The 23,550-nt window shown below is 30.7% G+C and overlaps 1 protein-coding gene and 1 long non-coding RNA gene across 4 annotated transcripts in view; one reads left to right on the top strand and one right to left on the bottom strand.

Moving 5' to 3' along the window:
* Positions 1-16,765, bottom strand: part of LOC148599342 (uncharacterized) — a 37,038-nt gene extending 20,273 nt beyond the window's left edge. The window contains exon 1 of the long non-coding RNA XR_015917682.1: positions 16,537-16,765. This is a non-coding gene — a long non-coding RNA (uncharacterized LOC148599342). The remainder of the gene's footprint in view (positions 1-16,536) is intronic.
* The window catches only part of LOC148599341 (protein Wnt-6-like), a 46,785-nt gene extending 23,492 nt beyond the window's left edge, over positions 1-23,293 (top strand). For all 3 annotated transcript variants that reach the window (XM_088557310.1, XM_088557311.1, XM_088557312.1), the window contains exons 2-5: positions 1,637-2,256; positions 14,502-14,722; positions 18,172-18,446; positions 19,312-23,293. In XM_088557310.1, coding sequence (XP_088413436.1) covers positions 2,009-2,256; positions 14,502-14,722; positions 18,172-18,446; positions 19,312-19,773 — 1,206 coding nt within the window. In that variant the 5' untranslated portion in view covers positions 1,637-2,008 and the 3' untranslated portion in view covers positions 19,774-23,293. The remainder of the gene's footprint in view (positions 1-1,636; positions 2,257-14,501; positions 14,723-18,171; positions 18,447-19,311) is intronic.
* Positions 23,294-23,550: the final 257 nt, after the last annotated feature.

The following is a 23,550-nucleotide window of genomic DNA, read 5'->3' on the forward strand; positions in this document are numbered from 1 at the left end:
CCAATACGAATCATAGTTTGACTTTTATGAGCAACTCGGCGGGTGTTTCTAGAAAAGCCGAGGACGCTTACCCTACCGGTGCACCTGGTCCATGTTCCCAGTTTTTATTTGAGTCCGAGTTGCTCATTTGCTTTTGTTACTTTGTATGTATGATTTTAGTTACTGTATGTTCTTTGTTGTGTATGTCTGTTTTCCATGTCTTGTCTTTGTCCGTGGATTACATTCTTTTGCTTACCGCTATAACCTTGGTTCCCTTGATTACTCTTTGACTACAGCATTCCTCTCCTTTTCTTCCTACCGGTAGTTATGTTCGTGTTTCATTTTGCTGTTTTGAATTTGGTAATGATTTTTACAGCGATATACTTTGATATACTTTTTTCTGCCGATGCACCAGATCCATGCTCACAACTTTTTTTATTGATTCAACGTCGTTCAGGGTTGTTCGTTTACTTTTGTTTCTATGTATGTGTAATTTTAGGTATTTTAGCTTTTATATGTTCTTTGCTGTGTGTCTAAATTCTTGTTTTGGTCTTTGTCCCTTGTGTTCTTTTTGATAATTGTTTTGATCCTGGTGTCCTAACACATTAGATTCAAATAAAGGGCATAAAAATAGAAATATATTTCCGTATATTTGGTCCAAATAATTTAGTACTTCTCTGTTCAAGAATCAAGAAAATGTGTATAAGAAGTGGCACATGAAAAAAAACGCCATGATTTTATTGGATTAACCAAATATTTATATACTCATAACATCCAGGAATTACTGTCAACGCGTTTGCCTTTTTAAGGTATTGGTAGGTCAAATTTAGTTGAAATAACTATTGAAAAATTGTGAGATTTTCCCGCCATAAGCAGTCAACAAATATCTAAGTCACAGATGTTTTGGGATGAATTTAAATTACTTTTCAGTTTTTTTTCCTAGATGTATTGAATATGTTTGAGGCAAAAAAGGCCAAACTTTAAAAATGATGTACCACGCATTGCCTAGTTTTTACACAGAATGGTACTTAATTACAATGAACTTTCTATAATACATGACCATATATATTCGAGCAGATTTTTGGATATGATTGAACTTCGGAATACAAAATAATCGGAACAGCAATAAACATCCTCCTTCACAGTAGTATGTCCATATTTGGTCATAAAACGCGTGTGTGTAGTAGTGCCGTAGCTGGTCATATACACACGTCCATGAAGATTTGGTACAGATAGACTTTCTATGTGACTAATCTAAATAGTACAGTATACATGTTTTATATGGACAAACATTTAATTATATGCTAATCAAAACAGGGCAAACATGCGTAGGGGTATGAATACTTTTCATTTATTGTTTAAGGATATAAGATTGTACTTTTAGTATATCACACTTATGAATCTTTGGATGTAACAAGATAATCAGATTAACCACATAAGTCCCTCTTGGTCCATCGCTTTAACCGAAATTTTTGTGCCTCATATGAATGAAAATATACAATTGTACGTCTCCATAATATGGGTTGGTTACATCTTTAAATTTGTACCTAATCGTTGTCTGAATTTTCACATATTGGATTATTTACATATTTATCCTTTTTGAAGTAAAAAATATCGTTTTTATCAACTAATAAAAGAAAGTTACCTGTGTTTTTAGGTGTTTAGGACACGGTTAGTGAAATGGGATGGAGTGTGATCAAGGACAACATAACTGAGGATGTGGTCATTTCAGGCATGAATTCGGAATTATATTCAGTAATTTTACGGTGCTATTTTTGATATTATACAATTATGACGTACATCAGGTGTCCTCTGGCGGAATGAGAACAATTCACAATTATTCAAAAGGTGTTCAAAAAATTTAAGGATGTAAAAATGTAGTTGAGTGGTGAAACTGCTTCTAGATTTTTTATCTCTGTGTACCTTGAACAAATTTTGGCACCGGATCCAAGTGTTTTGACTAGCATAATTAAAATCGTAACGTCAGGCGCATAGTGAAGGGATTTTTTTAAGTTCTTCTCTTTTCTATATGATCGAATCCTTTATGCATATTAGTTATTATTGGGTTGAACTCAAAGATCACATCGAACTGATTCATATCTTCAGCCGGAAATGCAGCGGAATTACGTGCGACAAAAGGTACATTTTTAACCTCTTTTTAGAACAACGGACAACTGATTCACAAGGAATCTGGTACCCTATGATGCGAGTACAAGAAATATTGGTACTGTTGTACTTTTTTCTATTGTTTCCAGAGAATATAATTGGTTTATGGTGGTAAGTACATCTAATTTAAATATTCATTAATAGATTTACATATTCAGTTTATAATTTGTTAGTGGTCATTTTATTAAGGTATTCGAATCACAAGACTCATTTGATATAAGATTAGATGTAGTATGAAGTAAACGTATTTACACGAGAACAGACAAGATATGTCTAGTGTAATTTTTACAATCGACAAGAAGTAAAAGACATCTCATGTTCACAAAAAATATATGGAAAAGTTTCTATATGCTTATAAGGTCGGCAAATGTCATAACGTCATCTCCAGTGTAACTATAGTATCATATAGATTTGATAACAATAGGTCAAATAAAGGCAAGTTTAATGTAGTTGAATAAAATTCCATGCCTATCTGAATGTCAACAGGGGATTCGAGGATTTATGTAGTTTTTACGACGAAAATCCTTACCCGTGTTACAACGATGTCATATGGGGTCGAACAACATAATTGAAGTGCAAACATACGTCTATGGATAATACCCTATAAATTCCCACATGCCATATAAGCATGCTTTCGTTTTTTTTTACTTTTAATAGGGAAGATCACTTTGAAATTTTCTGCATTCTATCCATAGTCAGACATAGTGCCAGAAAAAAGATTAAAAAGCCAGCAAGGTTTCTCTTTTGTAATGAAATAAGGCTTATTTGATATATAAGTTGAAAAAAGGTAAACACATTTTGTATTGGAATCAAATAACTTAAACGGGTGATAATTAAACAGAATATTTGAAAACAAAATATGCATATGTACGTTTTTCAAAAATCTATTTTTTTTCAGAAATAATAAGTGTGTACTAAAATACTTTCTTATGTTTCATAAAATGTACATTACTGTTTAAAATAAATTTCATTCGTCGTGATTTGGAATATGGATTAAAACTGAATGAACTTAATACAAATGCTAGTTATCAATATATATCTACTATAAAATTAGGACATGCACAAAACTTACAAAGATATATATATGAAAGTGCATAGGAAACGGTATGGATACGTGAGAGAATGAAAATTTATGAATTTAGATTTATTCATTTATGATATATAAAGAAAATAACAAAAGTATTATAAATTATGAATGGAAAAATAAATATTTTCAATTTTCACCAAGGTACCGCATTTTTTTTTCTAGACAGTATAATCAAGGTTTCAAAGAATTCACCCCAAATATTTATATTAAAACTTTTTTTTTCTATTTTAACTAAACATCAAACAACTTTGCACCAGACATATACCACTAAGTTGATGTCGCAAAATTGTAATTGTATTTTAAAGTGTGGCCATTAACCGTCAATGGTTCAGCGAAGATGAAAGAATTCATCAAAGTGCATTTTAAAAAGCGATAAAATCAATTTAAAATCAGAAATATTTCATATTAAATGAATTTTATTATTTTGTGTATGTCTCAGAATGGCTTTACAGGCTACGATTTTATCATATCAAATAAAGTTCAAAATCTCTGTGTAAATGGAAAAAAAAATCATAAGAAGTAATTTCATAGTGTACTATATTTGCACTGTTTTGAAATTTTGGCAGAACATACAGAGCTTCAAATTTTTATGGGGGGGGGGTAGAATCTAAAGAAAACATATGTTTCAATGTTTTATCTTTCAATAAGTAATGATGCAAAAGTTTTGCTGTTTCATGTCCGTCAACACATTAAGTTTAAGCAAGTTTTAAAAAATATAAATTACCATTGGCAAGTGTATAGTCATGTACAAGTACAAATATAACAATATATTTTATATTCTAATCATCCTCAGTGAAACAAAAAGCAAGGGAACCAAGACTCCAACGGAAATAAACATAATGTAATAAAGGAATAGAAAGTATACAAGGCAAACTGACATACGCAAAAGGAACATGAAATCACTAAGAGTAATCAAGGGAACCAAGGTTATAGCGGTAATCAAAAGAATGTAATCCAGGGACAAAGACCAGACATGGAAAACAGACATACACAACAAAGAACATAAAGCAACTAAAATCATACATACAAAGTAACAAAAGTAAATGAGCAACTCGGACTCCACTATAAACTGGGAGCATGGACCAGGTGTACCGGTAAAATACACAGTACGCAAAAAACGAAAGTAAATGAGCAACTCATACACCACTAAAATGGTAGCATGGACCAGATGCACCCTTAAGCTAAAATAGTAAAGTATTAAAAATAAGAGAGCAAGACCATACCTACAAAAACAACGAAGCGATATATTTCATTGTAAACGATTTTATATATTTTAAACATAAAATAATATCATAATTTGACTTAAGAACAGACAGACAAAACACTTGTTGGAAGAAAACCAAAAACGTACAAAAACAAACAGAAGTCGAAGTCAATGTTTTACTCATTTATAATTCCTATTTAAATGCTTGTGGAGAAATCATTCTGACGCAAAAATAACAAATAAATTATTTCATCTTATAACCTTTGGTATATGTTTTTATTCGTAACATTATAGATAACCGGAGTTAATCATTTTTTTCCAAAAGAATAAGATAATACTTGTTACAATCCGAATTGTTACATTTGATAAAGAAGTTGCTTTTTATTAAGATCGTTGCTGGTCCTTGACTTCACAAGATTAAAATTACTAGTATCCCTAAGATAATAGCATTATCCTTCTTACTGAAAGCCATGGAAATATAAATAATGGTGGGCCACTTTCCATGTTTCACCGATGCATTCAAATTAATTAGATTTAAAAGTTTTAAATTCAGAACCTTGTCTTTAAAAGAATGGAAAAAGAGAAAAAATCAGATACTTTTAGAAATGATATTCGAGGTGAGGAGGTGAGGACATTTTGGGTATTCCCGAAAAAATGACGTCATTTCTCAAATAAACAACACGAAAAATCAGTGAAATGATTAACTTACACTCTGCCTCCCCACGAAATAATAAGTATTATAATTGACAATAACAATATTTTTTAAAAAGATACACCCCCAAACTCATAACAAACATGTAGATTGAATCGATACATGACATTTGGAAGGATAAATCAACTAAATGTGATCAACTTATTTGACGACAGATTCATTTTATACTTCAATAGTCACATTTGGACTTAACTATCAAATTTAGAGTAGAATGCAGAATTCACTTATTTTACTTTAACGATCATGTGTTTATATCATTATTAAAGCAAAAGTGCGACGATTTCAGTGGAAAGTTAACATGTCCTTCTGAAAACTTAAACAAATAAATGTAGATTAATATGTTGTTTTTAGGTCCTCATAAACGACTTTTTACATCATTCTTTCTGTTCAAACATTTGCGTTATCTACTGTGACACAATCTTAGACTACAAGGATGAAATAATCATGACAATAGAATTTTTTGGCTTAATGAGGTAGACCTAGGGTAAGTGACACAACTCTTGAAATAAGTGATATCCTTGTATCATATTCAATTTCATCAAAACCTATGAAGCTTTTATTTTAAACAGAATTAAAACAGTCCAAGTTACTTTGATGCGTACATGAGATTAATGTGAAATACCGAATACAAACGTTCAAATCATCTGTAAGAGTTGTGTCCCTTAACTTAGCTATATCTCCTTAAACAAGGCAGAACAAAAAAGCGAAAAGGCACACAGGTTGTGGTATCAATATTTTTATGATATGTTAAGCATTAATACAATGGCTGTCTCACTTTAAGACAAGTTCACTTTGAATCAAAGTTCTTATTCCCCATTGTGCTTTCCCATCCCCCTTAGAAAAATCTCCGCCCCCTCCCCCTGGAATCCTCATTGTATATTTTATCAAATATTTATATTATCAAATTAAGTTTTATATTTTTCAATTCTTCAATATTTAAACTGTTATTTTTAATACATTTGTCATAACAATAAATACTTTTAAAACCTATTACCCAATCCTCCCCACTCAAAATTCCCATCTTCTCATACAATATCACCATCGCTCTATCCACATTACTCACCCCCCATATACCATATAAAGGGAGGTTTTCCCAAATACAGGTACTGTACTTACACTTTACAATCATGATCTAGATGGAAAGAACATCCATAAAATGGGTCTTGCATATTACATTGGGGACAATTTGGGGAAAAAAATAATTATATTCAATATTTTGTCTGAAAATATTTTAAGTAAGTAATAAAAACCAAGAGAAAGGGTGTATATTTGTCCGACTATGTTGCCATCATTTAAAAGCCTATGACTATATCTCACAATCACTGGTTTCAAAACAACAAAAAATACTCCTTTTAAAACATATTTTAGTTACCGGGTTAGTTTTTATTGTTGACCTCCCTTTAACGTTGTTAAGTCAATGACTTTAATTGAAGCAATCGTTTCCGAATCTTTGAATGGTATAAGAACAACTTACATGTATTATCTTATTTGTCATATCATCAGATTTAGAGAACATTAAGCCCAAACTCCAAAACTGTCATGGATTGAAATCTTCTTGGGTAAAGCAATGAAATTAAAACGATCAGGTAACTAATATGAATAATTGCAAGTCTAGTTAATATTGTTAGAATACAGCATGGAATTTTTCACTTCATCACGCACTACCTACAAACAAAATAAAGACCAAAGTATCGTATTGTGTCGCATATATCATTTTGTTGATAGCACATGTATAATTACTATGAAAATGTGAATTTTTGTACATTAGCATACTTCAATGTAAAATAGATCAAAACGTTTCCTAACCCTTCATTATACCATACATGTCAAAATTCATCATAAGAAATTTCTAACAGAGAAAAATTTCGATATTTAATTATAGTATTTATATCATTCTTCCATGGTACAAAATGCCACTTACACAAAGTGCTATCTCTTTCAACTCATTCATGAAATAACATTTGGTTACACAAAGGGTGGGCTTGATTTCAAAGTTTTGAAAATTAAGGAATGTGTTTGAACAGTTATTCGTCTAATTAGTATCCTTTGTACTTTGTTAAAAAAGTGGAAGTCCGTCGACTTGCACCATATCATTGACGATACTTAGTAAATGGTGAATAATTGCGCAAGATGCATTAAATGAATTGTCGAAGACATCAGGACCTGCTTGTTTACTTGGTACATAATGTCCTTAACAATCACATGATTTATATTACTAAAAGAATACTTGGTTTCTTATTTCTTATTTTACGATGGCAATAACTGTTCCTTCCATTTTTATAATAGATAGACTCTCTAAAATGCAACCAAGAAAGTTTTTTTTTTTAAATTGATCAAAAAGACGAAGTTATAGATGGAATACTTCTATCAATCACATATTCTACGATAGATCGCAAAGATGTGGTTTAAAATGACTTTATCAATCAAATAGAAATCTCATTTTGAAGAATTTAATAAAACCGCGCCTTAATATTCATTACTGAGTTTAACAAATTATAGTAATATTGCATGAATGACAGTAAATACTGCCGCGCATAACATACCCAATACATTCACATAAAGACCTCGATATGTGTAGGAACGTATAAATATTAGGAAAAACAGAAAAGTAGTTAAAAGAATAACATGATTTATCAAAATTGTAAAATTCACTATGCTTTAGTTTAAATTGATATTTAAATTGTTTCTGTACTGTCTTTGTATCTAAGTTAACAATTCAAATTGTTTCAAAACAAAGATAAATATCATATAAATATATCCAAATTTCGTTATGCTGTACACATGGTTTAAGAAGTATCATTCATCAGCACCTAATACATTGGAAGACCTATATTCAATAATGAATCAGACACACGAAGTAGTCAATCTAGAAAAAAGTAGCAATTAGAAAGTTAATCAAATCCAGTACCGGACAAGTTATGTCTTTCAATCACCTTTGTACACGGAGGTAAAACTTAAAGAATGTTGAATACTGATATAATCTTTAAGAAATGAATAGTGGGACAGTATATAGTTTGTTTCTAGATATACAATTCCGTTTCAAGTGTAAGTGGCAGCCGTATTTTAACTTTTTTTTTTCTCTTTTTTTTTCTCTTTTTCCTGTTTTCTTTGCTGATGTTAATATTTTATGTTCTTCGTTGTTGTTTTTTTTTTTTTTTTTTTTTGTTCTTTTTTTTTTCGTTTTTGCTTGATGGTACAAGATTCAGCTTCATTTACTTGTAACCTATTTGCGGCTAGTATTCTTCACAAGTGTAAATTGCCTTGGCACATTACTCAATAATTATCAGTTCTAAAAATATCTGTCTGATTTGAATGCACCTTTCCTCGTGAAGTGCATCTTCAAGTGACATCGTTGAAATACTTGATAGAACTCACCATAGGATTGATTAAGATCGACTAAACAAAGAGAAAGTAAACAATTTGTCGTTACAGAGGTTAAAGATAAACTTGTAATGTAACTGTCTTTTATTATTATTTATTTATTTATTTATTGTTTTTTTTAGAAAAGACCCTAGTCTTTTAAGTATATTTCTACCACAATTTTATATATCCGTGTTTTGTTTAGTTCTTTCCTTTTCTGACTGCCATTTGAATTTTTTTGACAGATTGTTGACAAATTAATTTTCTCCGAGTCCAGTTTAAGTCTACATTTGAGTAATGTGTTCCATAATTTCTCTTTTATAATTTTAATTCGGAACACAATTCTGACGACAGGACGTTTTATTGTACTTTTAAGTCTTGTGAATGATGGATTCTAGCTAGATCATTTTTTCATTCGGAGTCAAAAGGTTCAAAAGATCTGCCACGTATTTACTGTAATTTCCATATTACAGAACAGTGGTTGAAAGTTCATATTGAAATACAGAATATGAAAGTTTGACAGCAACATTAGGAAAAAATAGTTTAGTTTCGATTTTAAACCTTTGATCCTACGGACGCTCTTCTATGGAAACGCAAGTCACCTGATCGCAATTCTGTTTCCCGATTGGCCAAATACTGAAAACTTAATGGCTTCCGAAAAAAATGTGTCGAAAATTTGTAATTGCGTGCCATGTGTTATTTTCTAAGAAGAAATGTAGATACTTAGAAATAAAAAGAAGAAAATTTTACTGCGTCAGCTATCTTTTTTAATGATAGTACTTGCTTTTATTTCTGAGTACCCAATTTTGTAAAGCGAACGTAGATTTAAAAATAAAAAACACCATGAAAGAGCATATGAAACGGTAGTGTTTTGGTAGAACTAAATTTAACAACCAGCACATTATGTTTTTTTTTCTGAAAATATAACTTTTCAGTGATGTGGTCAGAATTCATGTACAAGACGAAAATCATGATTGACATTTTCAAATGCGTATTACGTATTTCTCAAAATATTGATAACTTTTCAGTACTATGATCAGAATTCATGTACAAGACCAAAATCATGATTGATATTCTGACAGAGTTTCAAAGCATAATTTTCTATGTAAACTTTTGCTACCGTTACTATTTTATCTAATGATATGAGTTGTAATAAGTATCATATAACAGGTTAATACACCATTATTCAATCTGTATCGCGCGAAACAGGTGTTTGTAAATTGGTTATCTCTGAACTGTGAAAATTCTAATGAGAATAAGGCAATTTACTCATTAATTTGTACCGACTTATCAGAGGAGAAAAGTGAGACTCATCCGATTTTGTTTATTGAAAGGACTTTTTACTTAAAATGAAGGGTGGTATATATATAACATCACAAACATTATATGATATATCTTTTTTAAAAGGTCGCATGGTTAACGTCATGTAAATAAGGATTTTTTTAACAAAGTTTGTGCGACCTTCTTTGAGGGCGATGTGTCGTAGCTGAGTTGCACATGTTGCAAGTTTAATACGGTAATCTGTTTATAGTAATACCGTTTTATATTTGAAAGTTTTCCTCAGACCTATTTAGTTAAAATAGCATAATGTTTACACAGTATTGTTTTCTCATTGCATTCATGAAACATATGAGAAGAGTATCATGGTCAAGCCGAAGTTCATTGCTAAAGAAATGACTTGTCACAACCAGTGTTCGATTTCACTAAAACAAGCCGTAAGAGTAAAGTTTATCGTCAGTCAAAACGCCATTACCGACAAACGTATAGCATCAAAAATGCACGATAAAAAATTGAAAAAACAACAGATTTATGATATAGACATACATTTACGAATATCACATATTGCTATCGCCAATATAAACCTACAACTTGTTTGAACGTGATTCACTTTTCAATAACAACATTTTCCATCATTAAATTATACTTTAATAGATGTCCACTAGTACTGAGAGCATGACCCTAGGTTCAATAAAGTCAATACTAAGACGAAAATATATCAGACTTGGTTTGAAAATGCATCGTCATTCAGAGAAATTTTATTAGTTTAAACGATCGTCTGGCTACAAATCTTAAAAAATCAAAATGTGTCGATAACAAGTTATCTTAAGATTCATGCATGGAATAGTTTGGAAAACATATTGTTCTGTTAAAGGATATTCGTTAAAAAAAAATAGAAAGAGTGTATTCAGTTGAACCTCCTTATTGTATGTTATTATGTTCGCTCTTTGTCAATAGAAATGCAATTTATGTATTGTGTATTGAACCCAATATCATTTGTGATGCATTTAGTACAGCATTTGTCAGAGCTTTTTATGTATATATATCTTATTTTTTGAATTGCTTAGTGAGAAATCATGGTAATCTGTCCAAGTGACTGTCGCGAGAATTGCTATCAAGAATTTGTGGAATTTAGTAATATTCAGAATTCTCAATTTTTATTTAGTAACGTTAAAAAAAAACGCATGGTTTATTTCTTTAAATATCTTAAGGTACCATTTAATCCACCAGTCTTTTTCTCTACAAAAAAAGTCGACCAATCAGTTCGCTTGACTACAGGATTTTGAAAGAAAACCTTGCATGATTCTTTCAAACAGTAGTATTAAACCATCCCGATAGAATCTAATTAAATATCGCTTTACAGAAATCTCCACTATAATGGATCTTTAAAAGTTGATTTAAACCCCATAAAATGTAGAATATTGTCACTATATTAGCTACAATATTAAGTTATATGGAAAAATATTTTGCATTTAAAATATTTTCTCATTTTATATGCAATGAAAACTCTTATTTTCTAAAGAAAACAACATATCAACGAGAATTACAAATTTTATCACAATAGTGGTATAGTTTAACGTGTTTACCTTGTCTGCTTGTTTTTGTTGATTAAACTGAGAAGTGATAAAGAAATAAAATTGAAGGGAATATCCCTGAGATGAAAAAAGTACGAAATGAAATTTATATATTAAAACGAAATGAGAAAAACGTTTATACTTCACAGCTTGACCAATCCGCGCATGCTTGGGTCAGTCTTAAGTTTGATTTTTTTCAATTTTCTAGAATTCTCATCTCGTTAACCTTTATACAACGTATATTATAATACAAGTTGCTTATTTTTAAAGAGTAGTTTTCAATTCAATATCTTATTATGTTTTACCCATAATGAATACATTAATCTGTGCAATTTGCAAAAAATAAGATTTTGAAGGACGAGTTGTTTGATTTTCTTTTCTTTTTTTTTTTATTTTATTTTATTTTTTTTTTTTTTTTTTTTTTTTTTTTTTTTTTTGTTGTTTTTTTTTGTTTGTTTTGTTTTGTTTTTTTTTTTGGTTTTTTTTTGGGTTTTTTTTTTTGGTTTTTGGTTCTTGGTTTGGTTTTGTTTTTTTGGGGTTTTTTTTGCTAAATTTAAATTTATTCTTTGTGGAGGAATGTTTATTTTGTTAAACTGGAAATGTCTTACGTACTTTGTTTGTTTATTTTTTTTTAATTGAAAAACAGTTACTCATTTTTCATCATTACAAAATAAGTAAACATGATGCATATAACTTTTTTTACATGAACCAATGTGAAATTTTTCTACAAAGTAAATATATTGATTAATACATTAAGTAAAAATTTATTAAATTATAGATAACAAACACCCTTAGTATTCTGTAATGTCGATGTTAAAGAAATTTACAAATAAAATGACAAATCCATCATTCGAAGAGTTGCATATACATTTGACAGCTTTCTGTATATCCGTGCATACCAATATAAAAGTGTACAATACATTTCAAAAAATTAAAGTTAATTCATATAACAGCTCTTAGTCTACTTCATATTTTGTTTCCTCTAGCTATTTGGTTTTAATAAAATTTAATTACCACATTTTTTCTTTCAGTTTTGAAAATTGGCAAAAAGAAAATTATATATAATCCTGTATTTGTGAACAAAAATATCTGTATTCTGCAATCACCACCTCACTTTACTTTAATTTACTTGATAATAATTCATGCATCCTTCTGTTCATGCATCTTTGTAATCTGCAGTTTCACTACTTGACGTTACAGTAAATCAATCCTTAGGTCATTAACACTGGCAGAGTTTATCAGCTATGAAATAAGCTATGCTGCCTTATAACCCGGGAACAATAATCTACATTGATCTCAGTGTACATACAGAAGCCGTGTTATCACTAGTTTATATTTCGGTTTACTCTTATATACAAATCATGAAAGACGTTCACATCTTAAATATGTTACAAGTGAATTTCGAAACTACAAATCTCTTTGAATATTTTTTTCTATTTTGGCGATTCTATAATTAATGTCCTTTTCCTAATTTACGACTGAATCGGTTTTACAATACAATAGCTTAAATTCTTCTGTGTTTAGCAATTCAACAAAATAGTAAACTTTTAAATTTTAATCATAAAACTTTGAACAAAATGCATGGCTATTCATTTGTTCGTTTTATTTCGCTCGTTAAAAAATATCCTGTAAAAACAGAATGCAAGTGAAACTAATCTTAGAATTTAGATATTAACAAATATATGTTGCAACCAATTCTAATACTGCAAAATACTATAATTAAATACTATGCTGGGGCGACAGAATCTATGGACGATTTACTTATAATCTTTTTGTTTTATTAAATTGTTATAATCTTGATTATGTCTAGTGCGACTGGTGGTTGAATAGTAATTGTGCATCTCATTGGGTTAGTATATTTATTAATATTTACAACACAAAATAGTGATTTATATCTTCAGTTTTATAGATCAGCGATGCATTAATGTTTATAAACATTTTATACTCGGATGGCGAAAGAGTTATTATGCTACATTTCATTAATTAGGAACCTAAAAAATACATACATGTCAGCAATATATATCCTTTATTTTATAAAAAATATTAATAGATAAATTAAAAATTAAAATATATATTATAGACATGAAGTGAAGGTACAGGTTATTGTAAATATGTTCTTTAATCTGATGATTTATTAACGATTGGACTTAGAACTTCCTTATCTTGTCTACATCCAAAATCATTACCCCATTTAAAGTCATTTAACTAAACTGAATCGAAAAACAAATAAGTAGACTGAAAAATGAAAATAATACAATTCTTCCCCACAACTTATTTATTAAACATTTAATGGAATGAATTTTTGAGTTCTTTTTTAACTATTAACCATTAGCAAAATAATACAAATCGTTCAAAATATTTAATCACATGTAAATGTAACACAGACAGGGTTCATTATCTACAGGTGTTGATAATCATAAAATGTACAAATTCGCTACGTGCTTTCATTAAACTCAATCGATAATGATATAGACTGAACGCTTATTCGTACCCCTGGTGTAGGCGATGAAAGCCAAGCTACCCTCTCTGGTCTAAAACAAATTCAAAAAACTTTTGTGTTAATGGTTACAACCGAGATTAAGCCACAAAAAAATCAACCATATTTTCCAAAAATTATATTCGTTTTTTTTATGCGTTGTTTATACACTTGACTTGAAATATATACTACAGGCCAAATTTTAAACGTTACTTCCACACTATATATTCTATCTACGCTGTAATATAATCAATGTCTAACTATTTAAGAACTAATTGATAGACATAAAGTCGTTTCCATTTTCGGTTTTAGTTATTAACATGTTTTCCTGATCCCAGTAACCAAACTTAATTTATAATATGCAAATGGTTTTCTAGCAATGTTTTGCACGTTTACACACGCAAATTATTTTGATATTTTCAACATGAAACAACATCAAAGACAGACTTATTTTGCGTTTCTAGACAAAATATATAATTCTGATTGACATTATGATTGGCATAAAGATATAGTATATTTATATTGTGCATATTATTTAGTTTTTCATAATATAACTATGACTTGTCTGATGTTTTTATCATTTGTAATTATATGATACATTTTTCCATGAGATTTTCCATATATACTTTCATTGTTTCTTCTTGCATGTTCCAACACGTTATTAGGGCAGTCGGAAGTCCTCTGGTCATGGATCCGAATAGCATTTGTAGAAAGAGTAGACGATTGGCGGGAAAACAGCGAGAAATATGCCGGAAGGAGATAGAGATTGTAGAGGAGGTTGCTAATGGAGCCAAAATAGCATTAGCAGAATGTCAATTTCAGTTCAGACATAGACGGTGGAACTGCACGACTACCAAACGTTCACTAGATAGAGTTATAAGAAGAGGTAAGACTATTTTCTATATTAACTATAATTACGGATATAATAATTTCATGTTAAATGGTTTGTTAGTTTATTAAATGCAGTATTTATCTTTTTGAAAAAAAATCATTTATCTGCATTTTTCTTTTTTCAATTATGATTACTATTTTATCATTATTGATATCATTTCGTTCTAGTTTTACGATAACTAGTCAACAAAATAACTAATTTTGCGAAAGGAAATTCATTTAAGTTTTTAGGAATTTCATTTATTAGGGGAGGGGGTAAATGTAGTTGCTTTCACTTCCTCTTACGATTGTCTTATCTAATTTTTCATATAAGTCTATTGAATGATGATAAGCATGATTTTTTTTCGTCAAAGAAGGTCATCCTCGGCATTGCTTTTTGTGAAAGTCATATCATTACATAACCTATCTCCTTCCGATATAGAGCTTATGCAAAGAAAATCCAGATTCTTTTAAAAATAAAACTTTAGGGTGAATATTGGCACGTGGTCAGATTTTCACAATTGTAAAAGCAATTGTCATACAATCTCCAAACTATTTTACAGACACGTTTTTCTGCGGTCATGCTAGAAGTACATCGATAAAATGCAACACGTGCACCTTTAATTTATTAATTGTAAAAAGTCACATTACAAAATTTATCTTGTAATTCCATGATAAAACAATTCTTTTGGAATTTATCCAAACAATCAAGCACTTGTATTTTTGTGGTCGTCTAGCCAATCAATTTATTATGTTTCGATGACGTAAAATATTGTTATTAAGAAATCGAAGGATAAGAGACGCCAGCATTATTAAATACAAAAAAAAATACTACAATGCATCTTAAGTATAACAAGAAGACACCTGTAAAATCAGACAACCGGAAACAGTACAAGGTCAATGTAAAACAAACATTACCGACCCGGGGACGAACTCGTGGTATAAACAATAGGGTCACTTCCAAAATATTACCGTAACGAGTGCAATGTACTAGTAAAAGTACTAAACACTGTAATGCCATAATATACTATCGTTTCCGTTCATATACTCATAATGAACCTCACAAATGTATAGCTTGATTTATTCTTGGTTCAGCAATGTAAGGCTTTAACCCTTTTTTGTAACTAACTGAAGAGAAGTAGAGAGGAAGAGAAAACTGTAGTTGTAAGTGTTTTGCAAAATGTTAAAAACTCGTTTTTTGCCTTGTATAACATTTCCTAAGAGCTCAAAAATCAACTTAATATATACTTCAATTTTATATTATCAGTAGTTTTGATATTGAAACTGAAATAATCGAAACTATTAAGGTTTGTAGGGTTCCTTTTACATGTATGTATATTAATTGTGCAAAAGAGTAATCAAGGGAACCAAGGTTATAGCGGTAGTCAAAAGAATGTAATCCAGGGACAAAGACCAGACATGGAAAACAGACATACACAACAAAGAACATAAAGTAACTAAAATCATATATACAAAGTAACAAAGGCAAATGAGCAGCTCGGACTCCACTAAAAACTGGGAAACATCATCATAACGGATTCTTACAATATTCAATAGTAAAACTATGGGTCAAATTTTGAATAAAGCGGTACATTTAGTAAATTTGTCGATAGTCTTTAGTATACCAGTGATCTAGATAAAATAAGATACAGGAAAAATGGCATCAAGTAGTTTACATTCCACTTAATTCTAAGACAATGGCTTTGAAGACTTTTTGATAAGATTAAGATAACGAATAGCCCAGAGATGTTTTGAATGAGAGCAAAAGGAGTTTGGGTATTATTTTGAAATTAACATTAAAATGATAACAAATCAAAATAGAATCCTTACCTGAAACATATTAAAGTTAAATTCCTTAATCCAAAATACGAATTGATTCAAAGAACTTTCAGAAGAAACTAACAAAATATTCCAAACTACTTTTGCATCATCACAAACTGTTTTTGATTTTGAGGTTTATGGATCTGGAGGAATACTTGAGAAAAAGATATTTTTTTCTTATGAGCCAATTTATTTCGAAGATCAAAGGATTTGAGATGCTCTTTACTTTGGCAGATGACCGAGCAAAAACACTTCAAAGAGTATACAATTGCACATCAAAGGGTTGTGATATGAGTTTTCTAAATATAATCAGAGCACTAACAATTATTACGATCTCTCGTAACAGATGCTTGAAATTAACTCTTGAAGCAAGATACTGCAAGGATTCCTTAATTCTGTGATCGTAATACACAAAATCAACAAATTAACATTCTTTGATGTAGGGCATCTTTTACTTTACTGATTACAAAAACCTAAGTGAGTTCTCAAGTAGAACTGATTATAAGAACATTCTAACGTAGTCTTCTTTGAACGACGTTAGTATAACACGTTTGCTGTATGGGAATACATCCCGAATATTTCCGGGAATGTGTAAAGAAATGGATAATGTGTACATTTCATAGTAAGAATGCTGCGAAATCGGTTTGGAGTATTCTCTGGACATTATGCAAACTAAGTTTTTTTAACTTGAATTAAGTGTTAACGTCAAATAATGATCAAAGTAGCGGGCCATTTAATAAACTAAATGCTAATAAATCATTAAACAATTAAAAGAAAACAATATCGTTTAATAAGTATAAATACTGCTTGAATTCATAGATTTTAAATAAAATTTAACTGTTTAAGTTAACGTTATAGTTATATGCAAGGAAAATGAAATAAGATAAGGCGGAAAGCATTTCATTGAAGAACACATTATAGTAACAATAGTATTACACGTTGCAGACCTCGTGCTGCTTACATTTTATATTTCTTATGTGACAGAGAAATTGCCTTTTTAATAATAAGAAAGCATGTATACACAGCTACTCTTGTACATGTACAAATCCCATTTTAATTTATTATGAGTCATACATTAAAGCCCTCTCTGATTCTTTATAAAATGGACTTGTCTGTAATGCGAATTCCTACTCATCACTACAGAAGTTTTATGGTCGTCATCATAAACTCGTGGGTATCGTTACGGTACATCCATCTGCACCATGAAAATTGATTTGTTCAGCGTGTCATAGTTTTCCTTTCCCCGTTCGTCTACAGCGGACTTGACTTTTTATGAACAACTCGACGGATGTTTCTAGAAAAGCAGAGGACGCTTACCATACCAGTGCACCTTGTCAATGTTCCCAGTTTTTAGTGGAGTCCGAGTTGCTCATTTACTTTTTGTTACTTTGTATGTATTATTTTTGTAATGTTATGTATTTGTTGGGTATGTTTGTTTTCCATGTTTGGACTTTGTCCCTAGATTACATTCTTTTGAATTCCTCAAGAACATTGGCTCCCTTAATTACTCTACTTCCATTTGCTTTAGGCTTATCTCATGTAGATGTGTTACTACAACTCCTGATTACTACAAATTCTGGGCCAATCCTTTACTTATTTATTTTTCTTGTTTTTCAATTTATGAATGAATCTTGTTGTCTATAGATACAAGAGAATCGTCCTTCGTCTACGCAATAACTGCAGCGGGAGTTGTGTATTCTGTGACAGAAGCGTGCAGCATGGGACAACTTCTGCAATGCACGTGCGAAAATAACGTGCAAGACATTTCTACAGACGGCGAGTGGGAATGGGGTGGATGTGGAGACAATGTGGATTATGGTTATAAAAAGAGTCGTGAGTTCATGGATGCTCGGAAGAAAAAGCGTCGAGGAGACCTAACCACACGGATACAACTTCATAATAATGACGCCGGTAGAATGGTATGTATAATGTTAGTCATCACGTCACGACGCTGCTTAAACTATGAAGTCATAACTGATGAATAATTGTACACAACTACAATTTTTGTTTTCTTCTTTAAGGAGGTATACCTAGGGTAAGGGACACAGCTCTTAAACATCATTGGAACGTTTTGTATTCAGCCATTTACATCAATCTTATGTATCTAATGGATTGATTTATTCTGGTTCAAACAAAAGCTTGAGAGGTTTTGTGAAATTGAATATGATACAAACATATCACTGATTAAGAGTTTTGTCCCTTACCCTAGGTCTACCTCCTTAAATAAGCGTCGGCATTCAATACAAACATATGATAAGAAGCTAATTTCAGAAAACCAAATGACTCATAATTATATGACTATTTCAACCTTTATGCACGATTGGTTGCTTTTATAGTGCATGCTGTCTTCAGTTTTGTAATATAGAATAACGATAATCAGCATTTTTATATATTTTGATATAGAAAAAAATTATATATACATTGAAAAACTAAGATTCCGCAATAATAGAAAATTTAAGAAAGAGTAAGCATCGTATGAGTGATAGTTTGTAAAACCGATAACAAAATTATGGAGTGGTCTTTAAATCGGAAGGAAGAAACCATCCGCTGTGTCACATGACACTTGTGTCACAAAAGATTTCAGGTGCGATTTTGGCGTGAAAGTTTGAAACCGACGAAAAGATTGTATGACAGTTCACATATAAAATATTCCTTTTTTCATAGGATCCACAACACCATGTTTTTATTTCCCTTTGGTTGTTTCTTTTTTTTTTTTTTTTTTTTTTTGTAGTTGACATGTCGCAATTTTTTGCTTGTTGAAATCTATTTGACTTTTTTTTCCAGACAGTGAAAAATTACATGAGAACTTTATGCAAATGTCATGGTTTATCTGGATCCTGCGCTTTAAAGACATGTTGGCGTAAAATGCCAACCTTCCGGTATGTGGGAATAATATTAAAAGAAAAATTCGATGGTGCGATACAAGTGCAAAGTTCAAATGATGGAAAAAGGTTAAAAACTGTCCTTGATTCATTAAAGCCTCCTGCAAAAGAGGACTTGGTTTATTCAGAGAAGTCTCCTAGATTCTGTAAAAGAAATAGAAAAGTAGGTTCGTTAGGGACCAAAGGACGGGAATGCGTCCCAGACTCAATGGGAGTTAATGGTTGTGATTTATTGTGTTGTCAAAGGGGATATTACACAGAAAAGATGACCGTAAGGGATAATTGTAAATGTCAATTTATTTGGTGTTGTGAGGTGCAGTGTGAAACGTGTATCCGGAATAAAACAATATATCGTTGTTTATAGCTGAGTGCGCAGAATCTAAGTAAAAGAAATGGAATGGCTAATGATTTCTAGTAATTAAATACCGTGAACAAATACTAACTTCAGGAGTAAAGTATATGGTGTTGACTGGAAATATATTTCTAGATAACGATTCTTGGAATATGTGTACGGAACTTGCAAACGATTCATATTGATAGCAAAATGTGCCTTAAATGGTTAGATTGAAAGAAAGTGCCTTCACAAAATTCTGTGATGACATTTTTTAAGCTTTTAGTTGTTTATTTTTTTTATAAAAAGCATTTGTGTCTACCACATATCATTCATTATATATAGATGTTAATTTATATAATATTTATGCTTAGTTGTTCAAAGGTCCTTGCATCAATTTCACAAAAAGTCAGTAAGTGTAAAGTTGATCGTAATGAATGACGCCATAACAGAAAATAACATTGTTACGTCATTACTTATGATCAATTTAACACTTACGACTTTTTTTGTGAATTTGTCGCCTGGAAGTTATTCACCAGTACAGTAGTCAATGTGGTCTGACATTAACTGTATCATAGATTATTTACCCATAATTCGCAGTATCACAAAATCAAAACCCCTTCAATGCCGAGGCCTCATTCCTTGTATTGCACAGGGTTTATAAATTTGGCTTTCTATTTCGATACGTTTTTAATGCTTCTTGTATACAATTCATTATGAATTATCAAGCTTAGGATGAGAGGTTCCTACACGAAACACGTGTACTGCATACTAATACTTTCAATATTTATACAATCGGTATATTTGTCTTAAGACATTTTAACAAACCAGTGTAAAATTCTGACAGTTAATCGAAATAGTGTACAATTAAACTTTTTTAAACATTATGATATTTCTGCCGACACTCTTTGTCTTTATTACACAGATTTAAAGTCATCTAATGAAATCTAGACATTCTTTTTGTTCCATTTATTCACCACCAGTAGTATCTAAAACACTTCTTTCTAGTTTCTGTTCAGATGGCCTGTCGTCCCCTAAAAATACTTTTACAATTACGAAAGCTGAAAGTTGATTTGAAAAGTCGAACTGCCTGAACATAAGGTAGAATGCAGTTACTTACAACTTACATGTAGTGACTAAATAGGGACAAAAAGGTCTAATTGTATTAAAAACAACTGACTTCCTGCTCCCTACCGATGCACCTGGTCCATGCTCCCAGTTTTTAGTGGAGTCCGAGTTGCTCATTTGCTTTTGTTACTTTGTATGTATGATTTTTGTTACTTTATGTTCTTTGTTGTGTATGTCTGTTGTTCATGTCTGGTCTTTGTCCCTGGATTACATTCTTTTGATTATCGCTACAATCTTGATTGCCTTGATTACTCTTACGCTAAATAGCTTTTGCCATGGATATAGGGCAGTACGTATATATATGTCAAAAAGCCTTATAAGTGAATACTGTATTTATTAAGGAATTGGTCGTCAACCTCATGCATTAATGTTCTAGACTAGATTTGTAGATTATTCAAATATTTTGCATTCGAAAACATCGAAATGTCCAAGTGATATTTTACTATATAGAGTTATACCTTTCTTTATGGTTATTAAGTCTTTGCGTCCGATTATTGATTCAGATGGGTTCAAAATGACACTAGGTGATAAAGACGATACAATTGTCAAGAACTCAAACATTTTGGAATATTTAAGTGATTATACAACCGTGATTTACAGATAAACATTTGAGATTTATTGAACATTTGTTAATAACTTGAAAAAAAAACTGTCTTTATTAGATGAACAAAATGTAATGTATAAATGTACAGACCTTAACAAATCTATAGAACAAAATCTTGTAAAAAACGTTAGAACGAACGCACCAAGTGTGCCTTTGTCAGTGTAGTGTAACTAATTATTTATGTTTGTTATTGTGTTGGTGTATGCAGTATGTCTTTGCTGAAAATCTTTGCGAAACATAAACCAAAAATCACTGAATTGAACGTATATACAAGTCTCTGTAACAATCGGGCAGTGGATGAAACATAATCAGAAACAATCCTACTTGTACTGAGTAATGTTACATCATTAGAATCAAGGAAACATCCAGATTTTTCGTACCATAATTTATAAATAATTTATAATTCGTTAGCAATTCACAATTAACAATGTAACATGCTTAAGTGGGGAAAAAACTATCATACTCTCAATTTTCTATCATATAGTGATGTGATGCAGAGATCAAAAAGATGTCGTCTCAAATATGGAAGAGATTTTCCTGAGTGAGTTTACATTATTAGATACATTATCTTTTGTTATACATGAATATCATTTTCCCAATTTTATCTTATTTTTACATCGACTCGTACTTAAACAAAATAAACCTTTACTATTGTAAGAAGTTCTCCTAATATATTACACCAATTTACAGCTAACATCTATGTTCGATTTTGTTGCAATCATTTGAACTGAAGGTCAATTCTTAAATAATCATTCAACTGTTGTTTATACATCTTAAGGGGATAGACCTAGAGTAAGGGACATAACTTTTGAAATCAGTGGTATGTTTGTATCATATTCAATTTCACCAAAGCCTGTCAAGCTTTTATTTGAAGCAGAATGAAATCAATCGGAGTAACTTTGAAGCTTACATAAGATTGATGTCAAATGCTGAACACAAGCGTCCCAATAAAAGGTTTACCTCCTTAAGTTTATACATGTACTATATTTTTTTTAGTTCATAGTCATTCTTTTGGGGAGTGGGACTTATGGTTAACAATTCTTAAGTTCTCAAATATATTTCTTACAATACTTAATAAGCTATTTTATAATAATATTACCATAAAATGATAAAAGAGAACGTTCTTCGTAAACTTCTAATTTTGCAAAACGTGTTGAGGAGCATTTCGTTCATTTCTATGAAAAAGACTCAAAAATATGGTATAACTTCCAATACTCGAATACATAGACAGTTCGGTTTAAATAAATAAGGAGACTTCATGACAATTTACAACATTTTAGCAATTGGCAAAATAAATATAGTAACTTTCCTATTGCTTTAAAGTGTTATTGTTTTCTTATTTAAATCTATCGAAGTGGGGCTTAATTTCCTTTAAAACATTTCATTTTTATTAAACAAACACACATTTAATCAGTAATGAACTTTTCTAACGCTGGAAATTGACTCGGAATGAGATCAAGATAAAACATTCTTTAGTTTCCTAGGAAAACATCTGCATCCAACAAATAAACTGTTTATATCAAGTTTCTACATGAAATTTACAGTTTTACAAATCATGGTAAAACACACAAATTGATAGTCAGACTCGTGTGAACTTCACGTTGAACTAAATCCACGTTAACTGTAAGTTAAATATTAGAATTTTGGACCTGTGTATACCATTTGTTACTTTGTCATGTTCCTTACAAACATAACCACTTATTAGGTGGCTTATATTTTCCTGTATATTTTGATAAGTTTGTATTGCTACATTTGTCTTCCATATGTGTACATATTGTTTTGGGTGTAACTTATTCATTAAGAATAAAGTTATATATGTAATGAATTGTACATTTAGTTATAGGGAGTATCCGCTTGAATACAAGGAAGCCCTTTCGAACTTATACTTCTTTCCTTGTTTTAATATTATTTAACTTTTAAAAATTCTACTACTCTGACCAATTCGGACGACAAATACTTCTGTTTGTGTAGCATGTACATTTGCCAGAACATATCATCATCTTTTTTTTTCTCTATACTCTCGGTCACCTTCAACTTGATACATCAAACTTTGAGATTACAAAATGACTGGCCTTATT

Source organism: Perna viridis, chromosome 13, assembly GCF_037379345.1.
Source record: "Perna viridis isolate PV_CMFRI_1.1 ecotype Kerala chromosome 13, ASM3737934v1, whole genome shotgun sequence".
NCBI lineage: Eukaryota > Metazoa > Mollusca > Bivalvia > Mytilida > Mytilidae > Perna > Perna viridis.